We start from the raw sequence: 24894 nt of genomic DNA on the forward strand, positions 1-24894 counted from the left end.
AGTTCGCATTAATTACGGAAAAAACCTAATTAAGAGGAATAATTTGCGAACTTTTTTATATGCCTCCTTAAAATTAGGCTCCCCGCTTTCATTCTATGTACGTTTTGCCCTGGAAAAACGTGTGTGCAAAAAGTTGAATTTTTTTTTTCAATAGATCGGAGTTGTCTTCCTCCCACACTGTTGCTCCTTGTCTAGCGTCATTAGACAAAGAGAGCAACAGCGCGTGAAAAGGACAGAGATTAAGCTGCGATAGACAAGGAGAGCAACAAGGTGCGAAAAGGACAGACATATAGCCGCGATAGACAAGGAGAGCAACAGCGTGTGACAAGGACAGACATATACAGGGTGTTACCTGTAACACGACACAATTTTTCACCTACTTACAGCCATCTGGCAAAAAAAATTTTAAAACAAAAGTTGAACAGTACAGGGTGTACAGTAGTTTTCAATAAAAATAATTTCGAAAACTGTTTGTTTTCATAGCTAAATCAAGGTCACTTTGGATTAAATAAATATGAACACATAATTTCTTTTCCACCGTATTGTAGAGAATATCGAGACGAATTCAAAACATATATTACATGATATTTTTATTAGTCCATTTACAATAGTGGAAATATGAAACATTTAGCTTCTCGTCGTATTTGATTCTAAGACAGTGTAAACATATTTGACCTCAGATTACTGAATATAAACATAAACAACAACTAGAATTTATTTGCAGTTTGTCATTGCGGTTCCTTCGTTTCATATTTCCAATATTTGGTGCAAAGTAATCGCTTGCAACAATGTGTTCTTTTTCTAATTTCAAGATAGTTGAAATGCTGTTAATTTTTGGCGAATGCAAGAGAAATTCTCGAAAAGCTACTACAGTGTACAGAGATAGATTTCCGCAACGAAAGCAACCTTCTGAAGCAACAATTTCCATTACTATAAATGGAGCAACACGTTAATAAAAATATAATATGTGTTTTGAATTCGTCTCGATGTTCTCTACAATAACACGGTGGACAAAAAATTATGTTCCTATTTGGAAGGTCTCATTATAATGTATTGTAAATTAGTACTGTTTTATATATTTATTTGTCACACGAGTCACGACTTCTTGAATTCAAGTAATTTGTTTCAAAGAGAAAAGATATTCGTAAAATAATTGTTTGATTAATGACTAATTTAAGATATTGAATAAATATTCATGTTTGACAAATTAATAGTAGAATATAAAAGACTAAATTAGTTAAACAGTTAATTAAAATTTCTTAGAAATGTATTAGTGGCTCGATTACTACAAATGATCAATTAAAAATTTTAAATAATACTTAGAAATGTTATGGAAGAGAATTATTTAATTGTTACAAATAAATTATTAGAAATATTAGATAATGTTTAAACAATTATAAAGGAGAATTTATTGTTTACTTGTTACAAATAAATTATTAGAAATATCAGATAATTTTTTAACAAATAGAATATTCAGAAATATTATTTAAAAATTCAGTCCTAAATTTTGGTCGATATGCACACGACGGAAGTTTAATACTTCCAAAAATACTTTTTTTATTCAATAATCAGTAATTTTACTCTTTTATTGTTTCATAGCCTCCATCAGAACGGAGGAAAATATGAATGAGGGAGGAATGTTTTAAACTCATAAAATGTTAATATTAACATATATATGATTAAGTCCCTCATACTTTATACCATCTTTATTAACAATTTATAACAATAAATGATTTTGACCGTCGAAAATGCAACTCAGTGAGTTCGTCCTAGTAAATAACTTGTACTATAAAAAAGAAAATATGTATGGTATCGTTCAAAAAAATAAACTTGACTTCGAAATTTCGAAACGGATGAATTTTGCAAAAAATAATTTACAATACATAATGTGCTTCTTTATTGCAAACAATATTTGTAGAAATATTTTATTAATAAGTTCAAACTTTCATAAAATCGAGTTTACGGAATAAAAATAATTCATTCATGTTGTGAATTTACAAATTTGTAAATAAAAAAACGTCATATCTAATTATATTGTTCATAAAAATATCATATTTCAATAAATTTCTTTGAATACTTTTAAATATATGTTAATAGTCAAATATATACCAAATTTTTCATCTCAATTTTCATCAATCTCTGTTTTAAATTGTATTCCTTCATTGATGAAGTATCACCACGTTCAATTCAATGAATAATTTTCGAAATAAATCTGGCAACACTGTCCATATTTTTTGATTTTCGCGGTACAAAACTTGCCTGAATCGGTATGACAAAATGTGACACGAAAATGGTAACAGGATCAGCTGATCCCGGAATCGTTGGCCGAAAAAATACATTATATGCTAGGTCTATTCATATATTTCGTCTGTACTATGGTATGTACTAGTTTATATTTCGATATTCAAAGTTTGACAATACTATAATAGATTTCAAAAATGCTTCTGTCACATTCACAGCTTCGATCGTTTTACTTAATGTAGTTCTCACACTCACCGTTAGTATGTGTAGAGTGTGCTAAAAAATCCGTGATTTTTACTATGTCGGTATTTCAGGTCATGGACCACAAGCCCCGTAAAAAGATGTTTAATCTGTACATATATCTCGTCTATGATTAAACATTAATTCTTTGCATTTATTTAAGTACATTAATAATTTTATTAATTTATATAGATAAATTAGTAATTTCATTAATTTATATAGGTGAATTAAATTAAATATAATACGTAATTATTATATAATAATTTATTCAATTTTGTATTACAATTTCATAAAACACTTATAGCTCATTGTCAGAATATTACATTTTCTATATATATATATTAATTACAGTCGAATAAAATATAAATTGTAATATTATTAGAAAGGTTTACGAGCTGTATTTACAACTACTTACAAGTTCAATTAATTTTCTGCATAATATTACTATCACTTTTTACGAAAATAATAAATTGGTGATAAATTTTGGTGAATGTCACATTTGGTCATTATATTTTTATTCGGAACGATTTACATAACTTTAAGAAACTATAACAATTTTTTATTTGCACTGTCAAGTTTAATGTATTTAAGACAAATTCCAATTTTTTATAAATATGTTTTCTTAACATTGCGTTCAATCTATCAAAAAAATCGTAAATCGCAATTCCAACAAAATGGAAAGTCACTTCTCTGAACATTAATCTCTTAAATAGAAAACTCAAATATATATGTACTTAATTGAACAAACTTGAATATACATTGCTTCTTAAATAAATACATTAGATTTGACGACTTAATTTTAGACAATGATTTAATAATTTTTTCCAATTTGGCACAATTTTCTAAACATTTTGCAATGATACTTCCTCATCTTTTCAAATAATAATTCACTGGCGGTATGAGCCAATAGTTAAAACATCACGTAATTTATCAATTTATTCTTATCTCTTGTAACGTCGATTCATTAATAGTATAGTTACCGAAAAAATATAGTTTCGACTATAGTTACATTGCGGCTCTGCGATAAGGTTAAAGCATAAAAAAAAGAGAAAGAAAGAAAGAGAGAAGAGAAAGCGCGTTTCGTTTGGAATAGTAATCTTGTCAGTGCGTAAGGCTTCTTGGTAAGGCCGTGATTGAAAGTTTAAAGCTTAAACGATGAAATGGTGAAGGATGGTTACTGAGGATTCAAGATTTATGCGTGATGTGCATCCCTCTGGTGGCGAATATAGGAGGGCCGTCACAAAGTCACAACATTAATACGTGACCGCACCCGTCTCTGTGTGGTTATGTGCGGTGATTCATAGATATCGTATGTAAAATTTATCGAATTCTTGATAGAAAGTAAAATAAAAAATGACAGAGGTTCATAACTTAGGTGTTGATGCTATCAGTTGTCATGCTTGGAATAAAGACAGAAAAGGTTTGACTTTCGTTTGACGTTACCAATGTCTTTGCCAAATCAGTGATTGGTCTTGATGGATTTCTTTTATTTACAGAAGTGGCCATTTGTCCAAATAACAATGAGATTCAAGTTTACAAACGTACATCCAGCGGTTGGAAGTTATTACAAAATCTACAAGAGCATGACATGCATGTCATGGGTATTGATTGGGCACCAAATACCAATCGAATAGTAACATGCTCTGCAGATAAGAATGCGTATGTTTGGACACAAGAAGGAGATGGAAAGTGGAATCCTGCATGGGTGCTTTTGAGAATAAATCGTGCAGCAACTTGTGTGAAATGGTCACCATTAGGTACGATGCTAGTTAAACCATTTGCTAGATCAGGTATAAACAAAAATATAAATGGAAGAATTACTTATTTTGTCCTTTGCAGAAAACAAATTTGCCGTTGGTTCTGGAGGTAGAGTAATAGCTGTTTGTTATTTCGTGTCTGAGAATAATTGGTGGCAGTGTAAGCATATAAAACGTCCATTGAGGTCCACCGTAACTACAGTAGATTGGCATCCAGATAATAAAGTTTTAGTTGCTGGATCTACTGATTACAAAGTTCGTGTATTTAGTGCATTTATTAGTGATATGGAAGATGCACCTGGTAATGGTCCATGGGGCCACAGTAATACTTTAGGAACGTTACTTGCTGAATTCCAAAATACTCCCAATGGAGGTACTTTTTTCTTTTTCTTTTTTTTATTAAAAATGTTAACAAATATATTTGTTAATCTTTTTTTTATTTACTTGTAGGAGGTTGGATACACTCTGTTGTATTTAGTCCTTGTGGTAATAAAATTTGTTGGGTAGCACACAATTCATCAATTTGCATCGCGGACGCTACTAAAGGAAATGCAGTTATACGATTGTACACAGAGCATTTGCCATTTTTAAATTGTGTCTGGATGGGGTCCAATTCCATTGTTGCTGTGGTATTTATTTATATCTTTGTATTTGATAATTTTCAGCATAAACATGTAAATCATGAACTAAGTATAATCTAAATAATTTCCTCAGGGACATAGTTGTATGCCTATGCTGTATTCTATAGATGACAATGGTCAATTATATTTTGTATCAAAACTAGACAACACTCAAAAAAAAGAAGCTGCCGGTTTGTCCGCGATGCGTAAATTTCAATCGCTGGATCGTCAAGCGAGAACTGATACAAACGATAATGCCTTGGATAGTATACATCAAAATACTATCAATTGTGTGCGTAAAGTATCGAATAACGAATTTAGTACAAGCGGTTTAGATGGTCAATTGGTAGTTTGGGATCTCAAGGTGAATTTCAACAGTACATCGTTTCTTTTACATTTATGTGATCAACATATTAGTATGTTAACAAACTAATCTGGTTGTTTAATTTAGCTGCTGGAGAATTCCATTGCTGGTCTGAAGATAGCATAAGTAAAACTTTTTTTTTATATCGGAGAGAGGGAGACGAAAAGAAAGGGAGAGAGAGAGAGAGACGAAAGATATTACATCAACTGAAAAGATGTATATGTGTTAAATCTAAAACGAAAAGAAAGAAAATATACAATTTCTCATTAACACTTCAATTATATCAATTACTCCTATACAAAATACATTATATTTTTAGCTAAACGTTTGTCAACACGTGTATGAGATAAATTAATATTATTCCTTTTCCGTATAATCCACGATCCTAGCAATTTAAAGCTACTGCGTTCCCTCGACCTTCTCTGCGCCATCGTACACATCGCAACGAGTAACGCAACACCCTCCTCAAATCGTCGAGTGGTTTTATATAGTTTCAGGCGATGCGATAAGTACGTCGGTTCACCGTTCGTCAGGCGTCAAAGGTTTGTTCGCGCCTGGAAACCACACGGTCTCGTGCAGCTTGAGTGGGGGGCAGCCGGACAAGTTCAGCGCGAATATCGATTCAGTCTCGCACAAACCACCCCCATGTACCGTGCCCGTTGCAGCAACTCCACCTTCTAACTTTGTTTTCTGCTCGGTGTCATGACTGACACATAAACAGAGCGAGAAAGAAAGAAAAGACTGTGTGCATAGTGTATACATCGTGCTCATCTATGAACGGCGAACGGATACAGTGACACGACGTTCGATCGTTTCGGCAACTGTCGAAGCGATGCATTAAACGCAAAGAAATCAAATTGTCGTCGATTGAAACGTTTCTGCCGATGATGCTTATCGATTCGACAGCCAGTCTTGAAAAGGCATTCCGTCGTTTGCACAGTTTTTTGTGAGGTGATCAAGTTCATTACATAAACTCGAGGTGTGACCAGCGGGCGTGATATTTTGTTCGCTGTGTACGAAGGATATTAGTTGTCGAACGGAATTGTATTTGTACTATATCGTAACTTCGTATCTTCGTCATTGCTCCTTTGTTCTCTTTCTTTTCTTTTCTTTTCTTTTTTTTCTTCGTCCACTTCTGTGTCTCTGACATTATAGATCTTTCGTCGAACGATTCACGCGACTGTCACGAGCTGTCGATTAAAATAGATCCTTCCAGCAAAACGTTCCATCATCGATTTGCCGTGTGCGACGAGCTCTCTCGAAGGGTTGCGTTTCGTTTTTTTCGGTCACGCTCGTTGATACGCCCGATAAATTTAGCAAGCTGTTTGAAAGTTACAATCGAATGACTTTCATGGGATTAACGGTTGACTTTACGTGCTGGGAGATCTCGTGATCTCGAAGGAAAAAAAGAAAAAGAAAAAGAAAAAGAAAAACGAAACGCAGCAAAAGAACAGAAGGGTGGCAAAAATACCGTGCAAAACTAGAAGTTTGAGTCTTGTTCTTGTGGTTATCGAATATGAAACGTTCCAACCACGGCCACACGCATCCCTATTTGTCTTGACTACGAGTCGTGGCTGAGCAAAGGGAGTGCGCCTCCGCTTCTTGAGAGATGTCTTCGATATCAGCGCAGGGGGTCGTCGAAAGAGCCAGCGCCGAATTGACCAAGAGAATCAACGGTCTGGGGCTGAGAGCATCTAAACATCATGGTTGGTAAATTACTGATCAACATTATTTTTGCTTTATTTGCTTTTTTAAATGTACGACCGAAAAATGAACTAAGCGAAAATATTGGAGAACAACCGAGTATTTAACCACGATATTTTTTCAACCGAGCTGATCTAAAATTCCTAAGATTTGTTAACGTTGAATTCTTAGTATAATATCAAGAGATAAAAAAATATAATCAGTAATAAAATATTCTTTTGTGCTTTCTATTTTTAAAATTTAACAAAAGAAAATCAACATATTAACGTTATACTAAATATACAATTAAATGTGACTGACGTTTATCAGGTTTCTAAGACACTGAGAATAAATTGTTAAGCAATAAACTCAATAGAATAGAGACGATCCTCTAATTATTTCGAGCACCTCGTAGCCCATTTTATCCTTCGTGCAAATGGCCCTCCAGAATAATTTAAAATCGATATGTAACTTGGGATCGCCGAGCTTTGACCTAACTTGAAGAATAATTGTCGAATTACAGTCCAATTCTTTAAGAAAAGACTTTCGACAATATATTGTTGCCAATTAATTTCTTCTTTCACTGCCTAAGGCTGATTTACTGTTTCATGCTGGAATTTTCATTAGGGCATGGTAATCGACGATTTTTGACTCAGCCATTATTACGTAATCATAGTGACAAATTGATTTCTGTTAAATCGCAACCTGAGCTCCTTTAGTGATGTTTCTTAATTCTGTATTATGCAACGTCACCCGGGTATTGGTTGATCGCCCGGCGTTGTCCGAGCAATTCTCTTCCGGAATACTCGTTAAAACGACCACCAGGTGCTTTTAGTCGCAATCTGAACTGCAATGGAATCAATAGCATTCGTCCTCGTGCACGTGAAAACGTAGAAACAGAACTGACCATCTCATCATCTTTTACCTTATGTTCCATTTTCTATTTGTTCGAAAATCTGGAAAAAAGATATACGTGAGGAGTTTGTCTTCAACATCGTATGATTTTTGATGATGACCTCCTTTTATGAGATTGCAAGCATTCTTAATGTATCTTACAACCTTATATATTAATCTTATGCTTTTCGCAAATAATTTTGAAGCGCGTTCAGAACTTCTGACTTCATTTTTTTTTATTGACTCTCATTTAGAAATTTGAATTTAAATTTCATTTTTGCGATAATCTACTTATGCATAAGCCCGTTGACAATATTGAGACTATATGCCAGTGATCAGATACTGTATAACGTATTTATGTATACCAGTGCTAACTATTCGAGAAAAATCTGTAACATTTTCAAATTTGGAAAATTTCAGTAAACCAATTTAGTAAACCTCGTGCATTATTAAAGAATGTGGCAAAAATGTTGGATTTCATTGTTAGCTAAAATATTTAACTACAATCAATACTTGCCCTGATTTTCGACTATTCACATATGAATGCTAATTAAGTACTCGGTATTTTGCTAACTGGTCATAAGTTGGGAACACATCTGGCCAGTTATAAATGAAAAGTTATTCGTAAAAAATATCAAGCATATTTTTTCTCCATTGAATGTAAATAAAATGCAAATACCTAATATATTTCTTTATTTTACATACATGCGCTGCAAACTTACTCTCCAAAATAATTTCCAGGAAGTAAAGAAGTTAACAATGGTTAGCAAGGCTATTGTACAAGAATACTCTGGAAGTTGATTTAAAATTTTGTTAACTTCAATCTCTCTTAGACTTAACATAATTTAGTACAAAATATACATACATTCTTAACATTATAGCATTCTTCGTATTAATATTTTTATTTCTGTTAATCATGTTATGTTCGATATAATAATTCATTTTTCAAATGGAAATTTTATAAGATTTAACTTTTCTTCGGGTTGATCTGTACAAAAATATAAATGAGTATTTATATCAAAATATAAAATAGATATATACAATAAATCACAGTATTTAAACATTTGTCACAAGATTTTTATGTATGTATGTATGAAATTTTTTTTGTATTATTTTAAATTTCATTAGCATTGTAATGATGAAACTTTGAAACCAAACTAAAGGAATAAATAGAAGTTAGAAGACATTTATTGCAAAGATACGTTTTATAAAAAAATTAGTAAGTAATATAATATGGACACTCTTGTGTCTTAAATCTTTGCTAATCATAATGATTGGACCTCGTAAAATTACAAAATATTTCGTATAACATGTTTATAAAACATTTATAAAAGATTCAAATGTACGGTATTTAAGATATACTTATAATAATACTTCGAATACTTTTGTGAACTGCTGTACATACTTGCAACAATAATACCAGCCATCAATGGTCAAGCATTGTGTACTTCGAACGTGTCACCTGAATTTATTTCCACCGCTGTTAATTATGGTTAATTGTTACCGCGGGAACATTGCACAAGTTGACAGGAGTAGGTCGGCGATTTAGAGGCCGGAAATATCGGTGAATTGGCGATTTGTCGCGTTTGACGAACGCGAGAGGCCGAGCATCGGATTTGAATTGAGAGACAAAGGGCCGTGTACGCATGCCTGTTTTCCCCGCGGCAGAAAGGCCACGACAGAACGAGAGATTTATTTTAACACATAAAATAGGCAATCACCGTGGCTGGATTGCCGCCAGAATCCCTGTACGACAGATAAAATCGGGGAGGATCGACCAGACTCCTCTTCTCAGACGATTAATCATTTATTCTTGTGTCGTAGTACGATCGTTTCTCATTTCTCCAAGGAGAGGCTCAAAAACATTTTCCTAACCTTATCAATGAAACTTGAACTGCAAAATAATAGATTGACCGATAATGGGCTTCAGTCGAATCTCAATTTTCTTCTTTCATCTGCAAAGTTAAAATTATTACGAATTACGTTACGCAAGTGTAGGAGAATTACATTCAAATTATTGAGGTTAGGAACTTTATTGTATGCACGTCTATCTCTCGAATGAAACAAAGCTCTTCTTTTTCTTTTTAGATTAATGTAATATCGTCGCAGCTCTTCAAAATTTTATCTTTTAGTTATATATATATTTAAAATATTTCATATATATACGTTTACTTTCAATTTTCTCTTTTCGAAATTCTGCACCTCCTGTAATGTTTTATTTCATATACCATAGTTACCTCGTCATTGTATGAAACAATAGTATCATTATAATCCTGGCGTTATAGTCCTGCGTTCGTTGTTAGGAAACTACATTCACCTTTTGAATACAAAATAATTTTAATCTTAATTAGCTCTCGAAGATTGATTAAAGTCTCATTAATTCGCCATTTAAAATTGAATTATTATCTCGAGAACAATAGAATCGACAGGCGTAAAAAATTTTATTTTCACGTAAATACAAATGATTGTGTATGAACTCTTAAAAAACTGATCGACATTAATTATAGATCCGAAATGCGCACCATAACCTGTTCTTTAATTATTGTTACAATGCAATGTTTTGCAATGAAGTGAGTTAGAAGATTTTTCAACAGTCCGCTCGATCGATACGATCGATTCCTCTGATCTCGAATATTGACTGTCATTTCGAGTTACGTTACGTGATAGAATCGAATGCAAACAAATGTCTCGCATGAGAGTGTGGAACTGTGGTTCATTCGTCGGTGTACGCGATCCGAGCGGGGAAAAAAATGCTTGTCGCGCGATAAAGAGATAGGGAGAGGAAATAGAGACGTGCGCGGAGCCAAATAGGACATACAGCTCGAAAATAAAACGAAAATAACTGCCGCATTTTCGCAACGACTTCACCATTGTAGAAATACCTTTCAAGACGTACCTGCCAGTCCTTGTTGCACGCTGTAAACGTTCGAAAAATCGATTCTTCTATCGATTGATATACAGGGTGTCCCGCGACTCGCGGTCCACCGATCGGCAGGTGATTCTATGTGTAAAAATGTGTCGAGAAGAAAGAACGAAATTTTTTCATTAAAACCATAGAGAAAATCTAGAGTATATGAAAATTTGTGAAGTATACTTGAACTAACTCCAACCGCGACAAAAAAGAACAATTGACAAAGATTATTCTAAGGTGCGAAAATAAGTAGAAAATGTGGAATAAAATTTTTTTGTAAGACACTCCGTTTTCGAAAAGATCGAGTTTAAAAATTTATCAAGTACACGTGCATTTAAGGTAATTTTTAATGAAACGAAGTTGATTTTCTCGAAAACAACATCTTAAACGAAATTCTATTTTACGTCTTTTATTTACTTCTGCGCAGAACATCCTTGTGTTGATTACTCTCGCCTATTTAGTGTGGAATTAGAATTCAGATATAGTTGATAAATTTTAAAACCCGATTTTCTGGGAAAATGGAGGCTCAAACGAATTTTATTCTTTCTTTTCGACACATTTTTACATGTAGAATCATTTCTTAATCGGTTGATCACAAATCGTGAGACACCATGTAGAATTCTTTGTCTATACATAATGACTTCAATGTTTTTATAGATAAAAAGGAAATCTTTCATATGTAATGTTTTAGTTTTTTAATTTCTTTGACATTAATTTCAATTTACAAAATACTTGATCAAAGAGTTGTTTGTTTATTGAAAGAAATTTATATTTTAGATTATTTCTTATATTTTATTTCATGTCTTATTTATATTTATGTTTTGTAATTGATCGTGAAAATTGGTACGAAATTCTGATTTAAACATCACTGTAAATAATATATTGTGAACATTTTTAATAGAAAAGCAGAGATCATTTCAAATTATTTTGACAGAGATAATCATAAATTAGTAATTTATAAATTATTTCAAAGTACTGTCCAATATCAGTAAATTGAAAGGATTAGTGAACGAGGAGGATATTAAAACAAATAATGAGAGAATATTAAAATAAAATTATACTCGAGATTATTTTTATAAAGTTCTTTGTAAATCAATGGCTATTGGTTTTATGTTAGTGAAAGGATAGTTCATTCTAAACTTGATTTACAGGCGAACATCTTGGACATTTACATCCATGAATAACGTAAGTTTCCAGCTGTAAACGAACGTTCGATCACGAGTATTCACGATCGAGAAAGTAAATATCATTTTCGAGAAAGAAGAGAAAGAGCGCCTTCAGCATCGGAGAGTTTTCTAAAATACATTTCCTCGGCATCATTCCATATAATTACAGTACGTTCATAATGAAAAAGCCATCGAAAGATTAATAAATTGTTGTGAACCAGTAAATAATATGCGAATAAAACGAATTGAGTATCAGTTGATAGATGAAATAAAGAATGATGTATTTAAATAAACCATGGGAATGTTTCAGGTGGGGGAAAGGCGAGCGTCATGGAACGCGTTACGCACGTGTTCTGCGGGAGCGGTGGAGTTCCGTATACGAATTTGCAGAGCGCGAATAATGCGAACGCAACCCCGGAAAAGCCGAGCAGAAGCGTGCCAGCATCGATGAACAACATGCCATCGGCGAACAACAAGACCCTGAGCAACGTCGGTACACCGAGCAGGGCAAGGATATCGAGAAATCGAGCAAAGAACGTGCCGTTGGCGAGCGGTGGAACAGGCGGATACGTTGCGCCTACCACGTGGAATCAGCTGATGCAAGACGATCATTTCCTCAGCAAATTCTTCCTCTACTTCACCGCTATCGAGAGGAGGATTTTGGCTCAGGTGCCAGCAAATCAAATAATCTTTATTAATCAAACTTACAATAGACCTGTACTCATCTTTGTTCTCCTTTTCTTAATGTGTTAACACGTTCCGTTTCCAGAGTGAAGTAACAATTTTTTTGGCAGGAACGTCCGCTCGAAAGAGTTACGCTAAAATACGTAATCGAAGAGGAATAGCGCTTGCGCTGAATACCTGATACTTTGTCATTTTCTCTTCTATCTGTTTTACTCGGACTATATAGGGTACAGCTGAGAATAAAGCATATACATACAATATACGTATAGTACAGTATATGCATATAAAATAGAAAATGATTTTTTATGTCAGAATAAATCAAAAGTTTGATATATAATATTAGAAAAATATTATGTTGAATATTAAACTTTATAATATTTTTTCACTAATTTTTAAGAAACTTGATTTTGAGAACTTATATCGTATAGTAGAAATTCATTGATTCTTTCTACTATGATATTTTATATTATCTATGATTCTTTCCACTATCTATGATAATGTAAGACTGAGAAAAATAGATTTTGAATAAGTAAATAATTGATATAAAAAGTCACGCAGATATTGTGTAGAAAAATAATAGGTTGATTAAAAAATAATAGAGTTCAGCAACATTATAATTAATCCTCAGATGCAAAAATATTATTTTATACACGTAATTTAATTTTATATATGAAATCTCTTTATACAATACTTTGTATAACATCTTTAGCTGTACCCCATATACGTAATTACAGCTAGTACAGAATATTTTACCACCAAAGTAGTTTTTATTTTTATCGTAGGATCGTCAATAGCTTACAAAAAAAACGGAACGTATTTAACGCGCGATTCTTGGCATTGATTCATCATGAAATTGAAGATAGTAAGGATTGACAGTGTGGATTAGATAATAGTCGTCTTCTTGCACGTGCAAGATAATTCTCTTGCTCATAAAATAAATCACTTGTGATTGAGGAGAATTTTGTTGCAAGATGCTTTGTTAAACGACATGTTTGTTTAGTAGCGAACGTCAAGCTTGTTGGCTACCGACCTATGTCATAGATCCATATATATAATGTACTAATTTGAAGTTAAAAGCACTGTTTGATCATACATGCTGGCATTAAGAGATTTCTCATATTGATCGTTCGCGAGAGATCAAACTGATATGATCTTGCGTATGTTCTATACAAAGATCTTAACTTTGAGTTGGTTCTGATTCTGGTTCTAGTTCCGATTAGCCAACTATGATTGTTGAATCATAGTTGACCATTATAATTCAGGTTAAATTTTAAATTATTAATAAACTATAAATTTAATTTTTAATTACATATTTTACTCGATAAGATCGTTAAGTGTCTTTAATGCATAAAATACAGAATACGAGGTAAAATTAAATAACTTGCTCCAAACTGTTGAAAATCAGTTATGTAATCTGAATTAAGAATTAAAGATCTATATTGTAAAAGCATTTTAAACCAGTAAACACTAATTTTTCTCTCTGCTTAAAATAATAAACTGGACAATAAGTATAAATTTATAAATAATACAGCTTATGTAGAATATAGCTACTTAGAGAATCTCTCTAATATGTTACACTGGAGGAAGAATCCTTTAAAGATATAGTTTAAAATTTAAACAGACGTTTTCCTACTTACTTTGAACGGCCTACTAATATTGATTTAATCTTGATGCAATTTTTATATAAGACGTTTTTATATAAAGCATTCCAGGAGGTTCGTCTCATAGAGTTCTACACAACTATGCCAGAGTAATCCGCGATTAAAAATGGAAGCGTCGTGTGCGCGTTTATAAACATTTTATTAAGCAGTCGTTACAAACATATGAAATCATTCTGGCAAAGTTTTCTGGAAAACTTTATGTACCTAAAAATAAAGTGGAAAATGTAACAACATTGAGATTCCACAACCATAGTTCTTAATTTATTCTATGGCAAATATCGACACCTGAAATTTTTTATCTTTGATATTATATGTTCATTCCAATGGTATACGAAAATAAAGCAAAAATGTAATGATTCAATAACTTACAGGTATGCTTGAGATGGAGAGATATACTTTACGCACGACCTCGACTCTGGGCAGGCTTGGTGCCTGTGGTAAGGTGTCGCGAGGTGCGTGCTATGCCTCCTAGTTCGCGCACACGGCTTTACGCCTCCTTAGTAAGGAGAGGCTTTCATTCGTTGGTTCTTCTCGGCGCATCAGACGAGGATATCCCGGAATTGACGCATGGATTCCCGTTAGCGCAGAGAAATATTCACTCGCTGTCGCTTAGATGTTGTGCGATTACTGACAGGGGATTAGAAGCTCTTTTAGATCATTTACAAGTATGTCTACATCTATATATATTTATTTATTTCTTACTACAAAACAATCATTAAAAATTTCATTAGAAGAATTGAACGCTACTACATTTTGATTACAAATTAAAACTGCAAGAGAGTTTTATTACTGTGTAGCGTGCAAAATGAAAATTTTTTTATTTCAAACGTTCTATTTATGTCATGTTAAAAACCGGCAATGAAAAAAGTTAAACGAATTTATGTAAAATGTGCGCTGGGGATGAACTTTATTTCAAGGTCATTTTTTTTTCAATTTCCGAGATCGAAGAATGAATTATTAGGATATTTAAAAGGATGTGAAAACAAGTTAAGAGTATGTAGTTACTTGAAACATCTTCCGTCTAAATACAAATATTCAAATCAATCTTTTTAAATATTGATTACGCACATTTTGTTCTGTTATTGTATATATGTTATTTTCAGGCGTTGTTCGAACTTGAATTAGCGGGTTGCAATGAGATAACGGAAGCCGGATTGTGGACTTGTTTGACACCTAGAATAGTATCATTATCCTTGTCTGATTGTATCAACGTGGCCGATGAAGCTGTCGGTGCTGTCGCTCAATTGCTGCCAAGTCTCTACGAGTTCTCGTTACAAGCTTACCATGTAACCGACGCCGCCCTTGGATATTTCCACGCCACTCAAAGTAGCTCCCTTAGCATCCTCAGGCTGCAATCCTGCTGGGAACTTACTAATCATGGTGTAGTCAATATTGGTAAGAGATCTTTCATTTGAATTGCAACACATCTGTGAATAAGATATCTCGCCATGCATTACCATCCATGCAATGCTTTCGATAAGATATGTGGCTCATAGATTGGAATAAAAATCAATTCGATTAGTGGAAACAAATGCAAGACATAGAAGTTATGCAACATCTGTTTCTAAACTGATGAATCTTTGGAGGCAAGCAACATCTTCGTAAGAAATCTGTAGAGAATTTTCATTGAATGTTTAGTGATATGAAATTATAATAGTATATAAATAAAGTGCAATTGATCAATTTTCAATGCTGTGATAAAATGACAGTCTGTCTTTTTGTTAGACAGTATTGCGACATATTCTATACACATATAATAGGAATATACACTTACTAGTTAATCTTTGAGTTATATCAATTAATAGAATGATATTTTCGTTGTATATATATATATATAGTAAAAAATTCTGAAACATAATTCAAGATGTTAACGTCGCATAAAACGAGACGCTGCAGCACCATTTTGCTAAGATGCAGGTAGAAATAATTTTCACGGACTGTGAAATTAAGTCAGGTGCATACATCAGGCTATTATAAATTTAGAATTAAGGAACACCGCTTTATTTAGCTTTCAAACTGTCAACAAGTCAGACTCATGCTCGATGAGTATATGTAGAAAGTTCGAGAACAACGACCGGTTGTCGTTATTTATATGATAGTTTCATGTTTCTCTGTAACGAGTTAACGAGTCAACGAAAGAAATTAAAAAATAATTTTTTCTTTTTGTTCTGTTTTATCTTTTAGTACATTCCCTGCCCAATTTGACTGTCTTGTCGCTGTCCGGATGCAGTAAAGTAACAGACGATGGCGTTGAATTAATAGCAGAAAATTTGTCCAGACTTCGATCGTTAGATCTAAGCTGGTGCTCGAGAATCACCGATGCGGCCCTAGAATATATTGCCTGTGATCTGAATCACTTAGAGGAGCTTACATTGGACAGGTGAGAACTGCTTAATCAATCAAGAAAAGCAATCTGTAAAACTAACTATAAACAAGGTAAATAGTCAAGGTCTTATTCAAGAACATGATTTATATAGTGTTTTGTCAATTATTTTTACAAAAGCACAAGCAAAAAAATTTTTCTAAAAAAAATACAGTTTATCACAATTCTACAGATATTTCAATTTGTTAAAATTAGGATTTAATACAAGAAAGGATCTGAAATCTTCTGGCATAAGAAATGAGAATAAAAAATATATTAAACATTACATTCAATAATGTAAATCAATTGTGAACAAACGCTGATATTTAAGGAGTTAACAGAATACACTGCAAACGACGAAGAGACATTTCCTTCTTTCTTTCAATTTTTTTTCTAAATTGTGTTAAATGATATGATAAGCCACGGTGAATCCGTGCGACCCATTCATGTTCTAAATACTGAGCGCGTTAACGAGCCTTCTATTTACGATCTACAATTACGTAATACACCTACGAATCAGCGTCGACACGTTCAGACGCCTAAGGAAACAGACTTACAATTTTCTTAAGCAATCAATCGACTGATTCTGTGAGATAATATATGTACTTGATTATCTCAAACATTTTCAAACCTACCAAAATATATTTTAAGCCTGCCAAAATTGTTCAACAAATGTCACATTTTTTGAGATAATCAATTAATACTTGAGATAATCAATTAATAATATTTCGAGATAATCAATTAATGTCATAGGTAACAATAAGAAAAATTCAACGATAAATTCGAACATGAATTTTGATTGATCTTGAAATAAAATAAAAATTTTATGCCAGAACAAGGAGTTGAGACATCTTCTGTACAAATAACGCGCCTCTCCAAGCGGGCGCGTTAACCTATCCGATGAAAATAGATTCAAGAATAAGTCTCTTGTAGCCAATATACATGGTGGCTTATTACCCCTAACACCTGTCACTTATAAGCGAAAGCTTTGCCATCGTAAGAGCTAAAGTCTAAAATTGTAGATACACAATCAATATATATATATATATTATAATAAATACATATATTTATAAAATAAAAATTATGAACCAAAAGAAAACGACAAGGAATAAAAATATAAAAAATTATAAAAATTAATTAAATTATAAATATAAAATTTTTGAGGCGATATATTAGGAGACGATTTGTTTGTTACGAATAGTTTGTTAAACTTTTTTTTTTCTTCTCTCTATATAGATGTGTGCACATAACAGATATAGGTGTGGGCTATATTTCCACGATGGGATCATTGAGCGCATTGTTCTTGAGATGGTGCATACTACTTAGAGACTTTGGACTTCAGCATTTGTGCGGCATGAAATCCTTACAAGTACTCTCCGTGGCAGGTAAGATCATTCTCAGGCCTGTCTTACATGACGCCCTATATTGTAGAAAGAGCTTTGTCGTCGTTTCCCCTCCCTCAAAGGATGAAAAATCATTGATCTCATTCATAAAAAAAAAAAACAAACAAAAGAAATTAAAATCTAAAATATGTATTCCTTTTTTTGTATATAAATCATTAACCAATAATTTTATTCTATTTTATAGATAAACAACAAATATTGAAATCCATTATTGTAAAATTTATCTATTTACCAGCAAATAATTTCACATCACTTTACAAAGAAAAAAAAATTAATTTCTATTAAAAAATATAAATTTTCCATAGGCTGTCCATTGCTTACAAGTAGCGGATTATCCAGTTTGATTCAACTTCGACATTTGCACGAGTTAGAGCTAACCAATTGTCCAGGAACGTCTCAGGAGTTGTTTGACTATTTGCGTGAACATCTACCACGCTGCCTAATCATCGAATAAATGAAGCTTCGTTGAAAGCAAAGCAACAAGCTCCAGCATTTCAACTGCGTTTCATCTAAAAAAAAACGTTTCTATTTCTATAGAACGAGACGGCAACATAAAAAAATGTTTCACGTAAAGCAATACTTAGAATGGACAAACCGACGATACGAGGAGATGATGATGTGGATACAGATAGAAAAGAAGCAATTGACGTCCAAATATGAACATTACCGCATACCATTGTTCTCTCTTATAACGACAAGGATATAAAAAAAATAAAAAAGAAACGGACACATAGAAAGAAAAAAAGAAAAACACTAGCCCCTAAAAACATGCAAACATGTTAACACTAAGATAGCGTGTAGAGATTTTTAATACACCAGAGCTCCTATATGAATCGCACTCCTTTCTCGCCGATGCTAGAACTTTTGATCGAATCATACACGATTCGATTTATTGTGTTGTTTTCTTTTTCTTCCTCTGTTTTTTCGTTGAAACATGTTTGAGAAGAAAATGCAAACAAATGAGAAAAAAAAAACGCAAAAAATTATATGGAATTTTACATGTCGCAGCTTAATAATAGAGAAAACAGAAAACTGGAAGCAGAGACAGTTTAATTATAGTAGGTTCTTGCTAAAAAAAAGAAAATAAATGGAAAAAAAAAGATAAAAGAACGTAGAGATTGTCCGATGAGACGACACGACAGACTCAACAACAGTTAGAACTGTGATAAATTTTTATTATACGTATATTGTTCTACTCCAATTACATATGTTTAGGATATTTAACCTGCTTCAACATTTTGAAAACGCGCGTAACTGTCAACGTGCTAGATGCGTTGCTTTTTTGAAAGAAACGAATTACCACCTTAATAATTATAAAGAAAAAAGTAACGAAAAGAGAAAAACATTCCGGTCACGTCTATTAACGAGAATTTTTATTTTAAAATTACAAGGTCCTGAAAGTTCTTAGTTTGTTTGATGATGTGTTGCTAAATAAACAAATAAAAGAAAAAAAAAGAGAAAAAAAGCGTTAAAGATCATTGCACATGTATGTATTGTCCTAGAGAAGGAAAAAAAATTTTTAACTTATATTTTACCTATGTATATTCTGCTGTCATGTAATTAATGTTTCATATATTTAAGGCTTATATTTAGCTAAGTTCTCGAATGTTTTTTCATTAAATGTAATGATATATCGCAATATAGAAAAAAAGACGTATTTTATGTGTTTAATACCATTAAGTATTTTGACGGTTATTTAAAACAAATCAGTGTCAGACACTAATACTCCAAGTCAGCACGTGAGGTACTGAAAGAGAGTTCTACGCTGCCGTTGTAGCTTAAAGTGCAACGTTTTTTTATGTTGAAATTCATATTATCAAATAACCTCTGTGTGATGTTTTAGCATACCTCGATTTCCAACCGAACTGAAATTTTTTGCGTGTTACCACATGTTTAGCACATGTCTTTGTATATATTGTATAAATATACAATTAATAATTCTGTTACCAATCAAAACTAAATATATAAATATATATCCGCACAGAAATTCTATCTGAGATTGGGTCGCATGCAACGCGAGTCATGAATATAACTTATAAGAGTGCTACATAATAATACGATGGAATGTGCTGTGAAATAAAAATTTATTGATCTGAATTTATTTTTGTACTCTCAGGTATTTTCCCACCATGTGAGCAATCCAAGACCTTGCTCATCGATAGCTCCCTGGAATATAAAATTAAAATAACCACTATTTTTCAGTGAGATGAACAGGATATTATTATTTATATATGATTAATAATCAATATCTTAATCATACTCCCAAAGCATAAATACCTACTTCTAAGCTATATGGAGATGTATTTTTAGCTTTTGATGTCTCAGACTCACTAGACATATTTGGCCCTGTAGGTAGTGCTTCAGTGAAAGTTTCACTTATTACCCTGAATCTTATGATTTCGCCTAAAATTTACAAATTTATTATCAGGCGTATTCTTATTTTACGAAGTTTTATAAAATTCCTAAAGTAATTTACCTGCATCCATAAATAAATCATGTTTTTCACCATCTCCTGTGTCGTACTCCCACACCCATGCTTGTTCCATTTGATCAAACCTGGATGGATGTTGCAGTTTATGAGGTGGTATCACAATATCTTCAAAGAATCCTAATGTCACTGTGGTAAAATTTGGCAATACATAAAATCATAAATGTGATAAATAAACAATATCATTGATGCAGGTATTACCATGGACACCATCGACACTACAGCTTCGTATCTTTCCTATTAATATCTCTTCCATAAATGGACGGAACACAATGTAACGAAATACTACCTTGGTATGAGATGCACCATCTCCAGGAAAAATATACGATTCCTCGATTTTTGTAATATCATGAAGAGCAATACAAAGACCAACGTCATTGTAAACCTTGAACAAAGAAATTGAATGACTTTAATTTTATTGATAACATTAGATTAAAATATTTAAATTATTCATTATTTCAAGCATTTAAATATCAAATATCTAAAATATTTAAATTATGACATTTCACCTTGTTAGCTAATTTTCTGTTAAGTTCATCCGTAATAGCGTCGTTTAATTTTCGCTTGAATTCCCATGGTGGAATTCTAACCGTATCTTTTAATTCCGCGAGGACAAACATTTGTACATAATTTATTTTATCTTAATGTAAGAAAGGATTATCTATCTTTTCAATTACACGATATTATTTACTTCACTAAATATTACGACTATAATTTCTATCACAGACTTTGCTTCGTACAAAACAACTACCTCTTACTTTCGTACCTCCATTACAAATGTATCGAAAACCATATGTCAACATAACCTCTAACGCACATGCTCCGAGACATGCTTTGGTCAAGCACATGCTCCGAGACATGCTCTGGTCAAGGAACAGATTTCTTATACTTCGTTCTGAAAGTTGTGGGATCGAACAAGGAATAAAATTATTTGCGATTTAAATAAACGAAGACAAAGTCATAAAATTCTGTTCTAAAGATTATATAAAGTAAAAGAACAATCGGCGGGATGGATGTTGTAAATTCAATTTTACAAAATGACATTCAAAAGAAAAATACCCATAAGTCAACAGTAGTAAATAAAGATACAGAAATCGAAACAGATTTAGGAACTCTTTTAGCGTTAGATTATAACGCTTTAAATTTGAAAGCATTAAAGTATAAAGCTTCTTCCATAATTTTTATCTTGAAGTGAAATACACGTGTGTTAATTAATTATATTAATACACATGTGTGTTATTTATATTTTGTAGATCACAGCCAGAAGAATATCTGAGGAGTTTGACAAGGGACAATGTACAAATACTGATTAATAAAATATGGGAACTGCCAGTGGAACGTGTTGATGAGGTAATAGTAGCCAAATTACCCAAACAAGAATTTATATTGCCACGAGCTCGACAAATTCCAAAAGCAAGACCTTTAACAAAATGGCAACAGTTTGCTAAAGAGAAAGGCATTAAACGGAAAAATAAACCTAAAGTTAAATGGGATGAAGAACTACAAGTGAGTTACAAATTTTTTAATTGGATTTGATTTATTAGTATTTGAAGCATTTATTTCTTATATCTTAATATTTTTGTAGAAGTGGATACCTACTTTTGGTTATAAACGTAACAAAGCCATAAAACAGAAGAAATGGTTGATAGAAATTAACAATAAAAGTAAAGCTGCAGAAAATCCTATTGCAGATGCAAAAGCAGCAAAGGAAGAGAGAAAATCTAAGAATGAATTACAGAGATTGCGCAATATTGCCAAAGCAAAAAATATAAAAATTCCGAAAGTAGGACTTCCTACTAAAGAACATTTTGCTGATTCACAACAACTTTCACAAGCCATGACTATTGCGCGTGCATCAACAGCATCTCTTGGCAAATTCCAAAATAGGTATGTTCTGTATTGCATTATTATATTCTATATGTCTATTTCTATATATTTCTATAGATTATTTCTATATATTTCTATAAATAATTTGTATAAAATTTTTCATTAATATGAAAGGTTACCAAAAGAAAAAGATGCAAAGGGTATTGCCAAACAAGTTCCAGGTATGAAAAGAAAAGCTGAAGAAGTTCCAAGAAATTTACAAGAGGAGAAAAAACGAAATACCAATCTGGCAGATAATGTTTTGAAAAGCAACACTAAGATACTTCGTGAAGACTTTTCTGTGCCAAAGTAACTTTCCTTTTTTTTTTTTTTTTTTTTTTTTTTTTTAAATCGCGAACGAGAGGAATTCAATGAACACATCACGTTCGCGAGAAATCTCAGGTAGAATGTGTATAATGATCCACGAAGGATATCGACAATCGAATAATTGTCGATTTAATAATTGCTCGTTTATTGCGAAACGATGATGTCAGGCGAACAAAAGTACACAAAACATTGCGCCAATATTTTCAAATGAAATACGCCCCTGTAGGAAATTAATTTCTCCACGAAACTGGATAATCGAATCATTGAATAATGGGATAAGGATAAATTATAACACAATTATTGTAATTTCCAAATTATGCGAGAAAATATTCGAAAAAAAGGAGGAAACTGGGTTGATTATTATTATTATTAACGTTATAATTTTGCAATTGTAATGACGTTTTCTTTTTAAATAAAATTCGCCCTTATGCACTGAAATTGTGTTGAGCCGACAAAATTTTGATCGAAGAATTTCGAGATGGACACGAGAAGATTAGTCATTAATTATCGTTTTTAGGTATATAGGAACTCGATTATTTAACTATTTAATAAATTAGGAAGGCAATTAATTCGTTTGTTTGTTGTTTGTGCAATTTCAGTGTGTCGTTCATAGGTGAAGGGGTGCAATAAGCATGATAACAAATTTTCCAAGGTCAGGGTGTTGCGTTAACATCGTAAACGTATTAACGTTTTCAGATTTTGAACGAATCGATATAAAAGCGCTCGAAGATATGTCTGAAATTCCTGTTCTGCATCGAGGTGCAGTAATTTCATTGACGAACGAGTTTCAATTCGATTTTTCGATTTCTCAGAGTACCGCGATTTCTTCCGAGTATCATTTCAGCCAGTGCGAACGACCAAAGAATGTTTTTTTTTATCGCAATAGGAAAACAAAGATGAAAAGAAAACAACGAGGCAGCGTCATCGACAAAGTTGGACACGTTGTAAATCGGCGTAAATGAAAAATAAGCGCGAAAAACGAATATTCAATATTTCTACGATAGCTCTTTTCTTTACGATACAATTCTCTTTCTTTCAGGAAAAAGTAAAAGAAATTGAATATTTCAATTGATGAGAATGTTGTTCTCTAATTACTGATACATATGCGTATTGCTTATAATATTTCTACATGATAAAAATGCACGATTATTGCAAACGATTTTTTTATCAAGTAAATTGTTGTAAATATCTGAATGATTAATAAACATTAATTAGAAGAAACTGTTGTCAGCTGTTCGATTACAAACAATTGTTCTAAATAACATACCAAATAATATTTCTTAATGAATCTAACCTACAGAAAAATGAAGTTTTTGCGTAAAGGGTATACGCTAAACCTCACTTATCGACAAAATGATCGAAAAATTCAAATTATCAATAAGAATTGAATTAAAAGAATTCAAATTATCAATAATAAAAAAAGTCATTCAATTAAAATTCATTTTACCCTTTGCAAGATACAGTTTATGCATTTACATGATCGTCAATTCATACGACAGATTATTAACGTTATTTCTGTTAACAAAATTTATCGTCAATAATGGCTACTCTATTATTAGAAGAAAACAGTTCGTACCTTTTTTTTTTTTATCGAGTAAGTAACAAGGGATGAAGAAATGTCCAACTCTGCTCCTTCGACCGCATCGTTGTGAATAAAAAAAGTGACCGACTATATTTCACACTGTATATATAATTGTGTCCACTATAAATTTGAGTCACGATGTACCGCCAGGCGCAGCTAATTCATAATACTGATTACACGAATAACCGAGTTACGTATTAAAAAAAAAAAAAAAAAAAAAAAAAAAAAAAAAAAAAAAAAAACAAAAAAACAAAAAAAAACAAAAATGCGAATAACATTGACGATAGCACATTACCCTCCCGATTTATGTTGTAACAAATATTGTAAAGGCAGGTATGTACATTCGATTAATACCAAAGTGTGCGGAACTTCATGTGACGGAAACGCACTGAATTGTAAATATCTCCTTTATCCCTCCCCTTCCTTTCGCTCCTAACCTCGTTGTCGCTAATTAGTGGTTCGTTTTAGTGGTGATTCGTTTAGATGTTGTATAGAATCGTACCACCACCCCCTTGTATTGTATGTATATGATTCGGAAGGAACAACACCGTAGACCTAACGTTTTCGTAATCTATTCGAATCGTCTTCGAATTTGTATAATATTTCTATACCGGCGCACACGTAATAAACTGTCCAATTAAACTA

The 24894-nt window shown here is 32.4% G+C and overlaps 4 protein-coding genes and 1 long non-coding RNA gene across 8 annotated transcripts; 3 read left to right on the plus strand and 2 right to left on the minus strand.

Annotated features, from left to right (window-relative positions):
- The first annotated feature begins 3403 nt into the window (after nucleotides 1-3403).
- On the plus strand, nucleotides 3404-5546 carry LOC122527686 (actin-related protein 2/3 complex subunit 1A-A). Its single transcript, XM_043652073.1, has 6 exons — nucleotides 3404-3901; nucleotides 3978-4238; nucleotides 4321-4611; nucleotides 4689-4867; nucleotides 4953-5222; nucleotides 5310-5546. The coding sequence occupies exons 1-6, from the start codon at nucleotides 3835-3837 to the stop codon at nucleotides 5346-5348; spliced, it is 1107 nt and encodes a 368-aa protein (XP_043508008.1). The 5' UTR covers nucleotides 3404-3834; the 3' UTR covers nucleotides 5349-5546.
- Nucleotides 5547-5759: 213 nt separating this feature from the next.
- LOC122527684 (F-box/LRR-repeat protein 16) lies at nucleotides 5760-20083 on the plus strand. Of its 2 annotated transcripts, none has more exons than XM_043652069.1 (7): nucleotides 5760-6928; nucleotides 12187-12545; nucleotides 14593-14886; nucleotides 15325-15616; nucleotides 16406-16601; nucleotides 17820-17968; nucleotides 18292-20083. In XM_043652069.1, the coding sequence occupies exons 1-7, from the start codon at nucleotides 6832-6834 to the stop codon at nucleotides 18438-18440; spliced, it is 1536 nt and encodes a 511-aa protein (XP_043508004.1). In that variant the 5' UTR covers nucleotides 5760-6831; the 3' UTR covers nucleotides 18441-20083. The 2 variants fall into 2 exon arrangements, with proteins under 2 accessions (XP_043508004.1, XP_043508005.1); XM_043652070.1 differs by lacking the exon at nucleotides 5760-6928 and adding an exon at nucleotides 11876-11895.
- Nucleotides 7212-10668, minus strand: LOC122527689. 3 transcript variants are annotated; one of them, XR_006306390.1, is made up of 4 exons: nucleotides 10037-10528; nucleotides 9205-9754; nucleotides 8522-8787; nucleotides 7212-7861 (listed from the first exon to the last, which is right to left on the minus strand). It is a non-coding gene; the product is annotated as an uncharacterized LOC122527689 (long non-coding RNA). The 3 variants fall into 3 exon arrangements; XR_006306391.1 differs by lacking the exon at nucleotides 7212-7861 and having other exon boundaries at nucleotides 8245-8589; nucleotides 8665-8787; nucleotides 10037-10668; XR_006306389.1 differs by lacking the exon at nucleotides 7212-7861 and having other exon boundaries at nucleotides 8245-8787; nucleotides 10037-10665.
- Nucleotides 19141-21286, minus strand: LOC122527688 (DNA-directed RNA polymerase III subunit RPC8). The gene is made up of 5 exons (XM_043652075.1): nucleotides 20984-21286; nucleotides 20676-20859; nucleotides 20463-20603; nucleotides 20268-20389; nucleotides 19141-20152 (listed from the first exon to the last, which is right to left on the minus strand). The coding sequence occupies exons 1-5, from the start codon at nucleotides 21092-21094 to the stop codon at nucleotides 20099-20101; spliced, it is 612 nt and encodes a 203-aa protein (XP_043508010.1). The 5' UTR covers nucleotides 21095-21286; the 3' UTR covers nucleotides 19141-20098.
- Nucleotides 21287-21313: 27 nt separating this feature from the next.
- LOC122527687 (ribosome biogenesis regulatory protein homolog) lies at nucleotides 21314-24894 on the plus strand. Its single transcript, XM_043652074.1, has 4 exons — nucleotides 21314-21632; nucleotides 21728-21980; nucleotides 22060-22361; nucleotides 22476-24894. The coding sequence occupies exons 1-4, from the start codon at nucleotides 21484-21486 to the stop codon at nucleotides 22651-22653; spliced, it is 882 nt and encodes a 293-aa protein (XP_043508009.1). The 5' UTR covers nucleotides 21314-21483; the 3' UTR covers nucleotides 22654-24894.

The sequence above is a fragment of the Frieseomelitta varia genome, unplaced genomic scaffold, assembly GCF_011392965.1.
Source record: "Frieseomelitta varia isolate USP_RPSP 00005682 unplaced genomic scaffold, Fvar_1.2 scaffold_23, whole genome shotgun sequence".
NCBI classification, from domain to species: Eukaryota; Metazoa; Arthropoda; class Insecta; order Hymenoptera; family Apidae; genus Frieseomelitta; species Frieseomelitta varia.